This window comes from Lottia gigantea, assembly GCF_000327385.1.
Source record: "Lottia gigantea unplaced genomic scaffold LOTGIsca_36, whole genome shotgun sequence".
NCBI lineage: Eukaryota > Metazoa > Mollusca > Gastropoda > Lottiidae > Lottia > Lottia gigantea.
Window position 1 is genome coordinate 1,788,002 of NW_008709220.1, and position 16,966 is coordinate 1,804,967.

At 34.6% G+C, this 16,966-nt stretch overlaps 1 protein-coding gene across 1 annotated transcript; it reads left to right on the forward strand.

The window, feature by feature from the left end:
- Positions 1 to 4,902: 4,902 nt before the first annotated feature.
- On the forward strand, positions 4,903 to 16,283 carry LOTGIDRAFT_190960 (hypothetical protein). The gene is made up of 7 exons (XM_009058896.1): positions 4,903 to 5,310; positions 6,281 to 6,496; positions 9,209 to 9,368; positions 12,525 to 12,655; positions 13,493 to 15,658; positions 15,697 to 15,838; positions 15,877 to 16,283. Exons 1-5 carry the CDS (start codon positions 5,116 to 5,118, stop codon positions 13,643 to 13,645), a joined length of 855 nt encoding a protein of 284 aa, XP_009057144.1. The 5' UTR covers positions 4,903 to 5,115; the 3' UTR covers positions 13,646 to 15,658; positions 15,697 to 15,838; positions 15,877 to 16,283.
- The last annotated feature ends 683 nt before the right edge of the window (positions 16,284 to 16,966 follow it).

Here is a 16,966-nt window from a genome sequence, read left to right on the forward strand (position 1 = left end):
CCTTACCCTTATGGTTTTTTTTAAAATTGAAATAATGCTCAGTGGGCTATAAGGTGTAAAGTTGATCAATATAGATTCTACTTAATATTCTTTTAATATATCTAGATTCTACTTACTATAAACATAGATATCTATAAATTGTGAGGCATAATGTCTTTTTCGACACATTTGATATCAGTTTTGTTGGAATATAAGGTGTAAAGGCCAAAAGAAATTATATTCGAATGAAAAACGTCCTTTTCATAACAGTTGATCTCTAATTTTTTCTAATTCTAATGGCTAATAATTTTTCTAGGGACATAGCATACTTACTTATTCTAACAGACAATTCACCGATCAAACGCAATCTCTTGTACCAATAAATTGAAATTATTTACCAAAAGAATGTACAATAGCTTTTGTTTTACTTACTATTTCTGACAGACAAGGCACCGAACATACTTGAACTCTTGTACAAAATATTTGCTCAATTTGAGTTGCCGAAAGGATGTGCTTTTTGGGTTGTTTTGATAAAGGCCTTTTAGACTTATAATTTCCGAAATGTTTCATCCAAATAACAATCAGAGTGTTTTACTGTCGGACTGTAATTATAATCAATGCTGTACTTGTTATTATTGAAGGTTGTTTTCGACTTACGATGCATAATATATCAATGTTTATATCCCCAGTATTTGAGTGGGGGTTATTGTTATTCACCTTGTATATACTTTAATAGTATATCAGACAATATAGTTGATATTCACTGTATAGCACCTTACAATGTATATTAGCCAAATTCACCAATATACTATACAAGGATCAATAAGGTTTGTGTAAACAATAACACAATACTAGAATATTTCTACCTGAAGAGATTTCAGAATAAAGATATATTTGTTGATTGATTTCTTGTATCTAAATTGTCCTTTGAGTAAACATGTTTCTTTTTGATGATTAGGCTAGTGTTATCTTGTCGAAACGTCGACTTCTGATTGTCCTCCAGATTTCAAAATTATTAAATGCATAATACAAAAAATTCATCCTTAAAGTAAAACACCAAAAGATTTGTATACTTTCAATTATTCGACTGCAAATGAAACATTCAAACAAAATCACCATACGTTGTTGACGAATCTGCCAGCATCCTTCATCAACTGTAGTCTAGAAAAGATAATGGTACAGTGATGAGTTATCTTACCATGTTGTTAGGTTCAACAAGAATTTAAGATGGGGGCAGCAGATGTCGATTCGTGACTTGCACGTTAAAATGAGATGGGTTATAAACCAGATAAACAAATATTTCTTTTTTCATTTTGAAAGACATAATGACAGGTTTCGATATTATTTTCAAGGAGAGAAAATCTTTGCATATTTTTAGGGATTAGGCCTGCTTGGTGCGCATAATTTTCTGTTTAAAGGTGTCGTTGTTTTTAAAGATTTTGGTGTCAATATTCGAAGGCCCGTTGTTTAAGGGGATAATTGTTTAAGAGTTTATGATGACAGTAAGCCTAAGCCTCTACAGGAGTTAACTATTTCAACCGATTAAAATCCGCTTTGATCGAGTTTAAAGTTTCGGGGTATAAGGTATATCTATACACAAATATATGCAGGATGTTTTTGTACCAGTGTATTGCTTTACTTATCGTGCAGTGAATATATAATCACCTTTCAAAACACCACATAGATTCTCTCTCCGAATTATACCATACCCAGTTCTTATTTCACATAGATTCTCTCTCCGAGAAGTCTATACCCGAGTTCGTATCTCACATGGAAATGGTCCAATATTTTGTATACAAAAGTCAGTGTGAACAAAACGCGATATAGATACTCTCAGAGAAATTATACCGTACCCGAGTTCTTGTATCACTACCAATTCCTTAGTAGCATGTAAGTCAAATGGAAGATGCGACAGAAAAGTAATATTGTCGTCAAGTTATCCTATAATAATAACAAATACTAAAAACCGCGGAAACGGTGCATAATGACATTTCAATTGTCTCCGATACACATAAAAAAAGGCTTGAAGGAGTTCTTTTATCTGAAGTTTATTTATAAGGTACATAATAAGGAAACATGGTGTAGAACCTATATAGGCCTATCTAGAAATTTTGTGTTTTATCAGAGTAAAGTAATAATCATCACAGGATCTTTATGGAAATATTTACTCTGATGAAGGGTCGGCCCTACACCTGAAGTTGAAGGGCATAGAAGATAAACTATATTCCCTGGAAATCAGATTTTCGTTTCAAATTCTTCCTCATTCTCATGTTTCGGTCACCGAGTTTTTGTTGAAACTGCTATGTACTAATATATTGACCTGTGGGTCAAGTCTCCGGAAACGGGATAGTAGGGGAGGCGTTTAGGGGATAACTTTTTTTTTACCTGAAATATGTTATGGTTTATCAAGTAGAAAAGAAAGAAACATGCATGTAATATAGTCTACGTATAGATTTACGTATCTATCAGTTCACCTTACACTTACATACACTTGGTCAATACGTCTCGTGAATATGGTGAAGTAGCTGTCCACTGACTATGACCCATGCTTGCCACTTGTGAAATTATATCATCAACACCAAACCAATCCTGTTTCAGCTTTTATAATGATTGAATCAGTTGTACACCAGACAAACCTTGATCGATACAATCTGATTAGAAACTAATAGGCTTTGGAGCGTTCACAATCTCTCTTGATTGACGAAGAGGGTTGGATAATGATAATGCTTGGATGTACTTGTGACATAAATAAACTACGTGTAAAAAAGTTTCAAAAATTTGTGGATGAAATAAAAAAAAGTATGGGTATTCCTAAAACCGATATTAATCCTGTCTCCCAGTGTACAACAATATATATAGGTTTTGTTAATGTTTAGAAGTCAATACTGATTTTTACATGAATTTCAGCAGAATATTTCAAAATATATCTCATAAATTGGCACATATTATAATATCAAAGGAGTCGTTACTTTAACTTTAACTTTCAAACGCAGATAATTCTGGATACACATGGATTTAAAGGCTATAATTTCGACGGTGAGCTGTGAACGCTATTACTGATTAACCCAGTTAAAAAAAAACCTGTTTCTGAGACTGAAGTATGATTAGTCAAAAAGAATAGCGCATCTGTCCCTTTAAACATTTTCACCTCGACTTCATGGGAATAACTAGTGACAATTACAAATATTCTGAGCATATCTAAACTATTTAGGGGCCAGAAATGTATTTTATCGGTAAGTTGGTGCAGGTCAAATATGTATGAATATTATTTTAAAGGTATAATTTGTATTTATTCGGTATAGTTGTTACTCTGACACCGACTTGAACTTATATTGCCCCCCTTTTTCTTTACTCCAAATCAGTCAAAAACATTCCGACTCTATTCTGAATAGTTCGAGCTGGATTCTCCATTTCTCTTTCTTGACGTCTTTAAAGCTTTTTACTATTTTGTTGATTTTAACTTTTGATTGTTTGTTTGTATTTACAAATGTAAACATGATAAAATTCAATAATTTTCGTCAAATAGCGAAGAAATATGGAAAAATAACAGAAAATGGAAGAACCGGCGGGTGTGAGTTAAAGATGATATGAAGATATGAGCAAAGAATTTTTATAGCTCTGACGTATGCCACTTTAAACTTCAATAATTTTTTTTTTTTTTTGCTTATTTCGCTAAATTTCGGCGATTTGTTTTATACTTTGGTGGAATAGCGAATTAGAGTTTGATATTTCGAGCTCCAGACCTTTAATGTCTCATATTATGGAATGTTGATGTAATTATGCAAGAATTTGATAATAGGCCTAATACTTATATTTCGTCATAGTGTATATTGGTCAAATTAGCATTTATACTCTACAAGGTCTTCTAACAGAGGGGGGCACCCTGAGCTGAAGTGAATTTATGTTTGAAATAAACCTGACTGTGTCAACTCGCTGACTGAGTGAAAAGTGCGAGTCTGGATTGTAAAAACCCTGCAAACCAGATGTCAGATTCCCTACTGACAGAGGCACGATTTTAGGGGTCGGGAATATAAAGGGGAGGGGCTTATTTTGATTGACATCAGCCTAATCTGTACTCGTAAACCTTTTCATTCATAGATTTCGTAGACTTTGATTGGTTGAAAGGTATAATGTCTCCTTCTTAGCTAAAAATAGACACACGACTAAGCAACGAATGGTCTATATTCTAAATTTTACAAAGTTACACCCTCGCTAATATCAAAAATTTCATTTTAAATTAATAAATCTTATCATTCTATCAAAAATTAAGCATAAATTTTTCCCATTCTGCACATTTAAACCGAATGCATTGATCGTGCAAAAGATTGCGGGTTTTATTCTGATACATTATACATTGTTCTTGTCGCATACCGATAGAAAAACTGATTGTTAACAAGATTCTTGAAGAAAGTCGCCTTATTTCACAAATATTGGTGCATTTCATTTCATATTTGCAATATAAACACAAAATGCATTTTGTCACAGATTTCTGCAGAAAACTGATTAAATTAGCCCAAATTGTAAAATTCCAAGGAAAATTTCCAAGTTAATTGAATCGAGCTGTAAAAGTTCATTCAATCAAGCGGGCATTTTGACTGCAGCAGATACTTTACTTGTCAGTCTCCGCCTCGTTTTTTATTTAGCTAGGTCACAGACCTATAAGAAAGTTGAATTATTTCACAATTAAATGCTGGAAATGAATATTGTTTAGTGAATATGGTTAAAAATGCTCGTAGTTTTAGCTATGGTCAGTGAGATGTATATTCAATGCCGATATTGACTGGAAATTGATTGGAAACTTCACAGACAGCTGGTTATTAGACTCCGCCCCCCATTTTACACATGCGCACTGACTCAACAATCATCTTTGTATGAAAGCTGTTTTAACTGTGTTCAGGCTACTGACTTGTAAACTACATTCAGGACACCGAGTAGGGCACATCGTATTGGAAACTAGCTGAACATCTTTAACACCAGTCCACTCTCCGTCGTGTCCACATACCTTCTACCTCGCCTACTAACAGTTATTTTATACATTTATCGGATTTAGCTGTGCACGGTGTCGAGTGAGTTCAGTGAACGATAGACCAAGTTGACAGTCTACTTGTCTTACTTCAGTCGGACGGTGTACAAATCATGGAGCTCATGTGCTGCGAATCGGAAAATATCCAACTCTCTTACGAAGATCCAGTTCTATTAAATGACCATCGAGTGTTGCAGAATTTATTGGCCACAGAGGACAAATACGTGCCCAATACTTGCTATTTCTCTTGCGTTCAGAAAGACATCAAACCATTCATGAGAAAAATGGTCACACAATGGATGTTAGAGGTGGGTGAAAAATTTGGATCTCGTTAAATAATTTGGAATAACATCTCTAATTTTAATAATTCTCAATCGACATTGTTATGTGCAGAAAACTGAAATATTCAGCATTACTTTCAGACCAAATTTGTAGATATTTGGTGAAAATTCGATTTGTTTGGACGATTTTCTGGAGGTCGAATCTCTTAGCTATTTATGTCAAATGTGGAGGGAAAATCAGCCATTTGTGCATAAAATCTGCCAACTTGCTAGTTTATTTGTAAAATTTTTCGCTGATATTAAAAGTTAATCCAATTTTAAATGATATTCTTGGAAAAATTCAGCAAATTTCATTCGTTTGCATTAGAAAATAAAAATATTTGGATGTAAACAAAATGATAAAATTTTCGTTGTGTTCTGTGCAAGCTACAAATTTTGCACACTGTTAAAATATTACGTAAAATTTTGACGTCAAAATATTTTAAAGTGGTAATTTTTGCCTCTTTCATGTGGAAATTTGGTTTGCATTTTTTATTTTTGGAATGAAAGAATTTTTAGAAATTTGACTGTGCTGAAGAAAATGTTACGTATTATAACACTGTCGGTATGACTAAACTCAGACATAATATTTATCGCTTTAAAAAATACTGAAAAAATATTGTCTAGCTAGGCCTTCAATTTCTCATTTAAAGAGACTTGAACTAGGTTTTGTGTTTGATATTTCTAGAAAATTTGACTTGGCAAAGTGACTATGGGGATTTTAGGTGAAAGTTAATTTTCTGGTTAGGGTCTAGTATACACCATAATAGTTTTAGATATATAGTAATGTATTAAATTATTCTTATTACTGTATTGTTCTCATTTCGTGTTCTTAGCATATCATAGCATAGCATAGCATAGCTTAGTCGAGGTTCGCCTCATCTGCCTATAGCCTAATCTTATACTTATTGTGAATTTAAAGGAACGATATCACCATATTTTGAATTTTCTTCTGTAGGTTTGTGAAGAACAGAGATGTGAAGTTGAGGTATTTCCATTGGCTGTGAACTATTTAGACCGAGTGTTATGTGTCCGGGACATTAATAGATCAACTCTACAATTACTAGGATCAGCCTGTTTATTTCTAGCATCCAAACTTAAAGAGACAATTCCACTTACTGCAGAAAAAATTGTGAATTATACAGATTATTCCATTCGATTAACAGAGTTAATGGTAAGCTATCTTTAACATTTTATAGTGTATTCTAAAACTTTGCCTTTTCGACTATCAGAACGTTGGTTTATTGAATTGAACCTTTCTCTAAATATGACCCCGGTTGTAAAATAAGGGGTCAATGGGGTAGGGTATACTTTTCTTAAAATGACATCGGACATCAAACGTCATTTCTGAAATTGTCTTCGTTCCACACGTTCTCGTTTCCAATAAAACAAAAACTGAGTTTAGTTTAACTGTATTTGAATGTCTATTTTTTGAGAATTAGGCAAGTTTAGTTTGTCGTCTCCATATTCACTTGTTATTGTTTACTTGACGATTTTCTTTAAGGCAGTTAAAACTGGTCAAATTGACTGAGTACGTTGGATTAAACGACTTCGCCACTTGCTCTCGCCTTTCTGTGAGGTTTGGCGATCTTAAAAACTGAACACAAAGGGTACTGGTAAGGGTATTACTTACTACAGTGAATAGTGGTTATTATTACTAGGTTGAGACTTGAGAGAGAGTAAAGGACCTAGTAACTATTGTATAATAATTGCCGTGTAAAGGAATGTAACTGGTATGAATAACGGTATATATCGTACAAGACGTTATAAGTTATATATACCGTTTAATATTGCCCAGTCCAACTGTGAAATACGGGGTTAGTTATTAGTACTCTAAGGTCAAAAATCTGATTTCGGAAAAGATATGTATACTTATACGGAAGTCCGAAATTACGAAATACCTCTATGTCGTTGATGTATGGACGGGACAGTAAGTGCGACTTCGTGGTCTTGTTTAGATTTGAAATATCACGAGAATTCCGACTTGTTATAGCCTTGAAGGGAGTATAATTATCAATCTTACTATTATTTAGTATATTATGTCAAAGCCGGGATATTAAACCTAGATTATTGTATAAGGTTGGGCGATTACAGATAAGCTGTACAAATACTCTTTCTAACATAGGATTTACTGGTTATAATCAATTTATAGTGCAAAATAGTCATAATGTCGAATAAAAGTATGCTTGAATTATAAACGTTCGAAAAGTTTTCCATTGCTTAAGAGAGGGCCGGATATGGATTTCAACACAATTGTCATCTATGGAAACGAATAAGAAGGGACGGCGTTTTTCCATTGTACTAGGTTGACTTGTGTAGTAGACTATGTACTGTAGTAGTATAGACGGACACTTGTTTATTGGCTCGTATAGTGAGAAGATACCTACTGGGATCTGACCAGTGTACAATGGTCACTAGACTGGCCGTACTCACTGGCCCTACAGTTTAGTCCATTATTAGACCAGGGGGTAGAGTTAGTTATAGTAATTTGACGTGACTTGAATAAGGTGAAAATATAACTGTGAATGACTCCTTTGTACGTCGTTATTTGTCAATTATCGTCGATTTAGCAACACAGGCGCCAAATTGGCATCACAAGGTCGAAATTGCAACCAAAAATCAAATTTCCAAGAAGACGTCAAATGTGCAAGCTAACGTCAACTTGGTAAAATTACGTCATATTTCGACGTCAACTTTTAACAGTGTACAGCGTTATGATGACGTTCAACTGCAGATACAAATCTGTGGTTTCTACAAGGTGGTATTTCTTTCACTGAAGTTTTTTCCCATAGAGAAAGAAATGTGTGAATGTGAAATGCAGTAGGTTAGAAACTGTTCGGGGGATTCGGTTTAACTTTCATTCAATGAAAATCAGCTGGAGTCGACAGACTCAAATGTTGAAAATTCGGGTTTTAATCTTCTACGACAGAAGTTTACCATATCTTCTACTCTATCTAGATGACTAAATGGAGGAAATTCGATATTTTAACTCGTAGAAAAGTGAACTTATTAAAACTTTAAAACACCACGCTGGGTTTGAACTTCCAATATGGTTTCAATAATACCCATGGATATTGTATTTAAACTTTGAGAAAAGATTGAGTTGGTGGTTTCTGTAAATCTTGCCACGTATCGTTTCGAAACGTTGTGGTTTAGTGTAGGGGTTGGGCATATCGGTGTATGAGCTCGCGATTGTGGGAACTCGGTCAACGACCTGTTAATTTAAATTCCGTCCATTCTGATTCTATGATTGTTTCGCATGATGACAATTCCATATGAATCCATTTTTGAGTCGTCGCGTTTTGAAATCCTTAGCCTCACCCTAGGGTCAACACCTGAAGCATTTCCACATCCCTGACGAATCCATGACATCACCCAGGACAAACCTAGCCCTGCCCTGACGGTTCTATGTAATATTTATGATGAAATCTGATTCCACAGTGAGTCAAACGCTCTCATCATACCTGATGCTAGTGCGTAGGTGTGGAATCGACTGGAACCAAAATGACATCGCATAGATATTGTATTGAATTCTTTCCATTATAGTAACGTAAAAGACTTGCAGGATGCCGGTTCCAATCGATATATCGACCAATTGATACAATGTATTAAAATGTTACTCATTGTTCTTACCTGGCGTTATTGTGTTTTGCGTTTTAAACTCTGAGTAATGAATGACAGTATTTTTATTCATTCCGTTAGTCATTTTTAACTAAATTTTCTCGGAGTATATCAGTCAATTTGTTAATATACTGGTACTTGTTATTTTGCGTCAATTTTGGACATGGTAATTCATCCATTCATTCTTTCATTCATTGAGTCGTTCATTTTTCCACCCATTCATTTGTTTGCTCATTCATTCATTAATTCATTCTATCTATTTCAGGCAATGGAATCCAGAGTGTTACAATGTTTAAAATGGGATTTATCGGCAGTTACCCCGCACGATTTCCTCCAGCAAATACTCCCTCGTCTAGACATTTCTTTAGAAAAATCTGAAATTTTAAAACGACATGCGCAAACGTTCATCGCATTGTGTGCGACAGGTTAGTATTGTTGTTTTTTATTTAGGGGGAGGGGGGATTTGAGATTGGGTGAGAGGTATGTTGTATCTTGGGTATGATATGCAGACATCGATTTACATGGGGTATTACAACTTACGTTGCCGTGAGACTTGATAGGAAGGCTAGAGTGATTGGGCGTTCAACGTCGACTATATCACAGAATGAGTATACACAATTTTTAATTCTGCTGTTTTTCAGCGATATGCATTCAGGTTCAACTTTTAGGTGACAACTTTATATTTGTTTATCAAAGAGTAAACGCTCGGGAGGTGAAAAAAAATCTTTCTGCGCCTAAATAAAGATCAAACGATCGCAAGTTGTCAATAATCATTAAATTGGATCGTTTTTTTTTGCTGATTAAACTATTTACAAAATATGATTATTTATCGGCGATATCTCCTACTGGTATAAACTCGACTGTAGATGTCATTATCAGGTCTTGAATAGAAAAATATTCATGAGTGAAGGCCTCAAGGCGAATAACCGAAATTGTCGTCGTGCCTTTACAACGTTGATAAAAACATATAACATTAAACATATACAGCAGACGATAAAAACAAAAGAATTTGTGACAATTAAAAATGAACCTAGAGAATTTTAACACGAGACTTTTTGTCATTTTTGACTTTTGATGTGACGAAATGACTTTTAATGTGACAAACTGACAGTCGTAGACGTTTCGTTTACTTCTACGTTTCAATTAGGATCAACGCTTCTCCTTTTCATTTACGACATTGACGTTGTGGCTTCTCTCGCCTTACTTTCTTAACGATCCACTATTTTTATTTTACCTCGTGACCGTCAATGGTCTAGCAATTGTCGATCTGCGTTAGGAATGGGCAGTGGAGACTTTATTCTATCGTCTGGTAAATGTTTAGGTGGAATTCTGACCATATTTAGACGTCTGGTGGCCGAAGCAGACGATAAAATCTTACAATAGTCCGAAAATGGTCGTAAAATGGCTGACGGAAATCGTCTGCTATTTGAAACTTTCAGCCACACTTGGCCTTTACCAAACATTTCGAGGCAATGGTCAAATTTCGGAGTAACATTTACGTGGAGTAAATTACGACAATTTGTAGTTGTTATTTGATACCAAGTTAAAATGTAAACAAACCGGAGAGATTCGTCAGTCAGACGACCGGTCGGTCGGTCGGTGTTTGACCTACTTTTATCAGTTGGTCAATTGACGAGATTTACCCTAGACGAGTTACGTCCCTTTCTTTCTTTGTCTACACCTCGCCACGAGGCTGTTGAACTGAAGTAGGTTTGTGACTCCATTTCCGGCCTTAAATGTAACACTTCTGGAAAAGTTGTTATAAAAGTTGAAAATATCTCGCCGTGTAAACAAACACTGAGCTTTTAAATCAAAATTTCAACCCAAACAAACTTTAAAAATTCATTGTTAGACGGTTTTAACAAAGAACTAGAAACATGGTGGAATCGTTTAAAGACGTTTACTATCCTGTTCCCGACAAAATGTTCGCATATTTTAACTTAACTCGTCTCACAATGATTTAAAAACAACATTTGGAATTAATGTATTTTAAACTTATCTAATATAGGCCCACGAATCAGAGCGCGTGACAAGTCAGTGTAAAAGTGTGCAAGATACAGAGCATAATGATGTAAATCTTTATTATTCCATAGGACATATATATTATATAACAATTCGTGCCATTGCACTTGCATCTGTTGTCTTCTTAATTCTACGTCCATATTGCAATCGCGGTTTGCAACGAATAATGCCTATTGAATTGAGTTGCTTGCTGTGACGTGCGGCCTCTTCGACGTCATAAGCTCGCTGACGTATATATTACTATATACATGCGCAAAAGAAAAGATTTGTATCAAAGCATATATTGAATTGATACTTGATCGGGTCATAGTCGAGGTCAGTAAAGTTAATTCTGTGAAGTATTGAAGACAAGAGTATGATAAGAAGGTCAGGTTGATTAGTTTATTCCGTTCTATCGTCACCAGGTTACAACTGTAGTCTACTAGGATGTAATACTGGTCAATACAACCTCGTATATCCACACTCCCTCCTTATTTATACACCAGTCAATATTATGATGAGTGGATATATATATATATTAATTGGCTTCTCAGCGCAATCCGTTCAGTACTGGACAGAACAATGTCCTAGGGCCATTTCTCTAGAAATTCGCTTCAAATAAGTAGTAAGGCGTTTGAATTAGAATACATACAGTGCTGACTACAAATGGAAACTGTACTGTAATAACGTTCCGATGTGGCTAAGAAGACATTTTGATTCGCCGATTCAAACGTGTATCGGAATTCAAACTGTAAGGGAATTTGAAATTTAACGGTCGATGTAAGGGCTGCAGTGAAGACGCGTGTATAAAGGGACAGATGGTAGGGAGAGAATAAGGGAGGATGTAGTTATTAAAATAAGTTGAAGGGTTTAATAATAGAAATATAGAAGACGGAAGACCCGGTGATAACACGACAGGTGGATCTTTGTGATCTATTTAACTCACTTCAAATATACCTTCTTTAATACAAACCATACAGGTGATCGACCTACCGACAGTATAGTTTCTAATACAGGTGACCAAATTAATTCAATTCGCAGTCAAATTTGAATTTGACCTTCAGAATATTAAACGATATTTGCCCTCTGGATCGGACTAAACAATACGGTTCGAACATCTGCCCGTAACTACAACATTGAAATTTTGCTCAAAAATTGCTTACGTTATATGACCTTATTTAAGCGTTTATCAATAATTCTATTAAGCTCAAAAACGATCTAAAACGATGTCAAAGGACAAGGTAATTCCGTCACGCGGATGTCACGTCCTTGAACTTGATAAAATAACAACCTTGAGACAGACGTTAATGATAATACTATTATTTCGAGATTAACGGTGGATTATCTGGATTACCTGCTCTGATTTAATAAATCCGAGTCTTTGTAAATATACATTGAACAAATAGCTTCACATCACGTCATTATTTTTTACCGCTACTTAACGTGACGTAGTTGCGACGTTAACTACGTATTATGACGTACTGGGTGTTAACCGTCATAATATCACGTTATCATTTCATTTTCTACGTAGTACGGTATATTCAATCCAAACTTATAAATTTGATATTTTATCATTTCAGATTGTAACTTCATGTTGTCACCGCCATCTATGATCGCAGCTGGTTCAGTTGGCGCTGCTCTACAAGGTTTACAGTCACCCTGTCATTCGAAATTCTTACAAAAATTACACCAGATCACAGGAATTGAGCTGGTACGTTTGAGCATCTTTCTGTATTTTATCTGAGGCGGGAAAGCAGCCTTTCTGCTTCAAATATTGCACATATTTTAAATCTATAACAAAGTGATAGCTGCTTTTATTGGACTTTATATCTGGAGAGTTTATTTTAAAAATGTGCCGTAATTCATTATAAAATATTAGTATAGCGATAAAACCCTCGAATGGGTGATAATTTTTGAAATGGTGGAATGTGGACCACCTTGCAGACGACCTGATACATGTCAGTAGTTTGACGGTTTCTTTGTTTCTGCTGCAACACCGTTGTATATTTTAATGTGTTTTTTAAAGTTATTTTAATTACCGACGATAAGACTTGGGCTATTGTTTTAAAACCGTGGGTAGACAGGGATGACGTCATTTTAAAATATTGTCGTCTGGTTTAAGCTAAGCCTCATTATCAATTTTATTGTGACTATCTGACCTCTGTCACCTACAGGTCGCGGGGAAAGTGTGAGAAAATTTGGGTGTTATTTCAAGTAAAGAGAAATTGTGGGGGTTTATTGCTATCTTCTGATTGAATTGGTCTTTTAGGTTCTTTTGGGACGAGGGTCAAATGGTTTGTGAGTGTAAGAGGTACAAAGAAGCCCACTAATTCTGACATTTATGGGGACAGGGGAATTGCAAAATGTCCTACAAATGTTTCGTATTAACAGTGAAAGTAATAGGTGAATAAAATGTACCAAATAAATGATATTAGCTATGTGGACTCTCCGAAAGTAATGAAGAATAATACTGAAATTTGAACATGCGATGAAGATAACAGAAACTTGGAGAAAAATTCTTAATTTTCGAATTTCTTTATTTTTTCAGGATTCTCTGAGATTATGTCAAGAACAGATTGAGCAGACGGTTAATTGTAATTTAATGAATTTGGTACCTGACCCACCTCACACCCCCACCAAATCTGACCCTTTAAATCAACAACCCACAACCCCAACTGACGTTAGACAAATCTGTGTTTGAACATTTGACAAAAATTTCATCAACAACTTTGGTGAAAGGAAAAAAACCAAAAAATCTCCTTAGATGACTTTAGTTTGTTGTCAAGGTTACAGAATGTTCGAGAAGAACGATGATTTGGGTTCGAATTGTGGCCTGAAGTAATCCTTCCACTGGCATGGCCGTAATGTGTTCAACTCTTCATCGAAGCTGTTAGCTGGTAGATAAGCGTGTCCAGTGTTCATGGTAGCGCCCTCTGTGTTCTAACGTTGACCTGGAGGTCGTGACAGATTATCTATAAACTGCCAACTGACTGCCAGCTAATCGGAAGCTGCCAATTATCGTAGCAAAAAAACTGCCATTTTTATTCCTTGAATCTAAGGGACCAATCACAAATCATCATTTCATCCAATCGAAATTCATTTTACATTTTGTATATTTCATCACTTGACTTTTAAACTCTGTTGTCTGCAGTTCTGTTATAATTTGCTTGTGTTAATTAATGTTTTATTCTACTACCATATAAGGCAATCTGTGATCAAGACTTTCAAAACTGCTACATCATGCAGTAAATCGGCTGTAAAACTACAGCTAGTAAATGGCCTCAACCTAATGCAATTGGCCTCAAAATGATGGACCACTAATAATCATAGTTACAATCGACCTCAAAATGGACCAATGAGTGAAGACTTTTCAAAACTCAGAGAGAGAGAGAGAAAGTGAAAGTACCTCAATATTTATTGGATAAGAAATCATGTGACTCAGTTAAAGTGGTCATGTGACATTCTTTGTGGTCATGTGATATGACTATATATGGTAAAAAAAAACTTGTGATTAGTAACTTTCGAAAAAAAACAAACAATACTGTTAATTATAAATGCTTAGTTTTGTCTGGTATATGTAAATCAAGATGAATGCCTGTATGATTGAGACCACACTATTTAAGTAGACTAGATTAATGAGTCAGATAGTAGCTTGATTCATTCTACCTCTATAATAACAACAATTCCTCTCTTTTGGCTCTGATTAATTAGAAACTACCTCACGTCTGGCTGACCCTAGCATGTTATTTATTTTTCCCCACCCCCTTCAATTCAATTTAAATTAATATTTATCAGTATATAGACATGTAATATAATATATTCTTGTACAAAATTTTGGAGATCGGAATTATATCTTTTTGAGCAGAATTACAAATTGGATGCCTTGTCTATAATTTCCTCTGTTATGTAATTGCCTAATAAGGGCATGCTACTCCAGAGAAAATTTCTAATAGGCGTGTTTTACCAGACATATTTAATTTCCAATCTTAAATTTAATTATTGAAAATAGAATGAATGAACTTTAACCTCCGCCTATAATAATAATAATAATAATAAGTTAATTATAAATATAATGCTCGTATGTTATAGTGTACATCACCTGTGTATTGCAAAAACCTTTAGACTAGATCTGTTAGTCTTAGTAGGTCTGGATGATCAAGGCATAATTTTGAGAGATTGTGAGCAATTGTTTCCAATAATAAATTTGAATCGATTGTCTCTGGGTGTAAGGACTGGATGTTGCCGACTACTGTAAGATGATGAGTGACAAGAATGACCGAGACTAAAGCAGATCTGGTTGGATCGTATGAAAGTCCAACTAAATGGATGTGATAGAAAAATTAAAAAGTCTTTCACGACAAAAAATAAAATAAAAGACTGTGATAAAATGTTTGTCAGCTATTTGAAAGGCCAAGGTCGTACTATATTTAAATTTCAAAATGGCTGACAAACAACAAAAAAAGAAATGCCTCCGAAACTGTTTCGCACTATTTTTTTTTGTAGTGCATTGACTTCTTCAACCAAAATATGTTTGTGATTAGACTGAAGTTATAGCCGGTGTTAAAACTGGACCATGTTAATGTGATAATTTTAAAATAATGCCCTGGTCCAGTTGATAACCCAAGTTTTTACCAGTTTTCAAACTTAGTGTTCAGAATGTAAAAGTGTTCAATTTTCTCACAGCGATACGTTATCCCCATTAGTTCTAAATTGTTTTCAAATTTGTACGATATCCCCATTAGTTCTAAATTGTTTCAAATTCGTACGATATCCCCATTAGATCTAAATTGTTTCAAATTCGTACGATATCCCCATTAGATCTAAATTGTTTCAAATTCGTACGATATCCCCATTAGTTCTAAATTGTTTCAAATTCGTACGATATCCCCATTAGATCTAAATTGTTTCAAATTCGTACGATATCCCCATTAGTTCTAAATTGTTTCAAATTTGTATGTTGAAATCAAAATCCAGATTTATATAATAAATATATCGCTATAGTGCTTGGAAAGTTATATCATAAGTTCTATTTTCGTTTCATTCATTTATAAAACGTACAAATGTAAATATTTTCAAATTCACTTAAATCATGGTTCATACCGCCATATTGATATGACGTCATGGCGCAAATGACGTAATTGTACTTAATGACGTTGATGCTTGCAAATGACGTCATGGATATTTGTCTCGATTATTCATAGTCTCGTTTTATATTTTTCATTACAAAGATAAAAATGTTACCAGTTAGTTTTGATGTTATGAATTGTTTAAGAGAAAGATACAAACTGTTTTCATTCTTCACCTGTTTTTTAATCATGAACATTATTAAATAAAAATATAAAAATAAATATAACTGTTAATTATTCATACATGGGGAAAATAATCTGGTCTCTTTCTGATATTCTATACCATGGGAAGGGTTTATAGGGTTCAGCCAAGTCAGTATATGTTGAAACGGGATATGTCACCCTTATAGCCAAACTTAATTGGTTTCATCACAACATGATTCCTGCTACGTCCTGCAAGTCATTGTTCATATAATACCCTTCGAATGGTGCTACTAAGATAACAATCTACGAACCTTGCGTGAATATTCTTGGAAAAGAGAATAGAGAAGAATAAAGATGGACTTGGCAGCCAAATTATCCATTCTAAGATTGATATTGTCCCCCGTATTTCAATCTTTATACGATACTACATATTACAACGCTTTAATGCACTAATTGTAGGTTTATTGGGTTCCATCTTGCACCATGCATCTTTTATATAACGTAACTATCATTCAAAACCAGGTTAGAAATCATACCAATCTGATACTGGACACGCACCCAACCACTCATCGTGACAGACGAAATTTTAAACTACAGAACCCACAAACTATTCATGGTACTTGTACTCGTGGCACCATTCCAGGAAGTAATTGCTTGAAAAGATTACCTCGCCTCTCCCCAACAAGCTACATCGGAACCTTTCAGTTTATACAGAATGAGGCAAAAATATCTAATGATCATATTGAATGGTC

Bases quoted from the DNA above. Each gene is read 5' to 3' on its own strand.
- LOTGIDRAFT_190960 (XM_009058896.1), top strand. From the start codon at position 5,116: ATGGAGCTCATGTGCTGCGAATCGGAAAATATCCAACTCTCTTACGAA. The intron at 5,311-6,280 runs GTGGGTGAAAAA...TTTCTTCTGTAG, and splicing joins TCACACAATGGATGTTAGAG to GTTTGTGAAGAACAGAGATG. The intron at 12,656-13,492 runs GTACGTTTGAGC...TTATTTTTTCAG, and splicing joins AGATCACAGGAATTGAGCTG to GATTCTCTGAGATTATGTCA.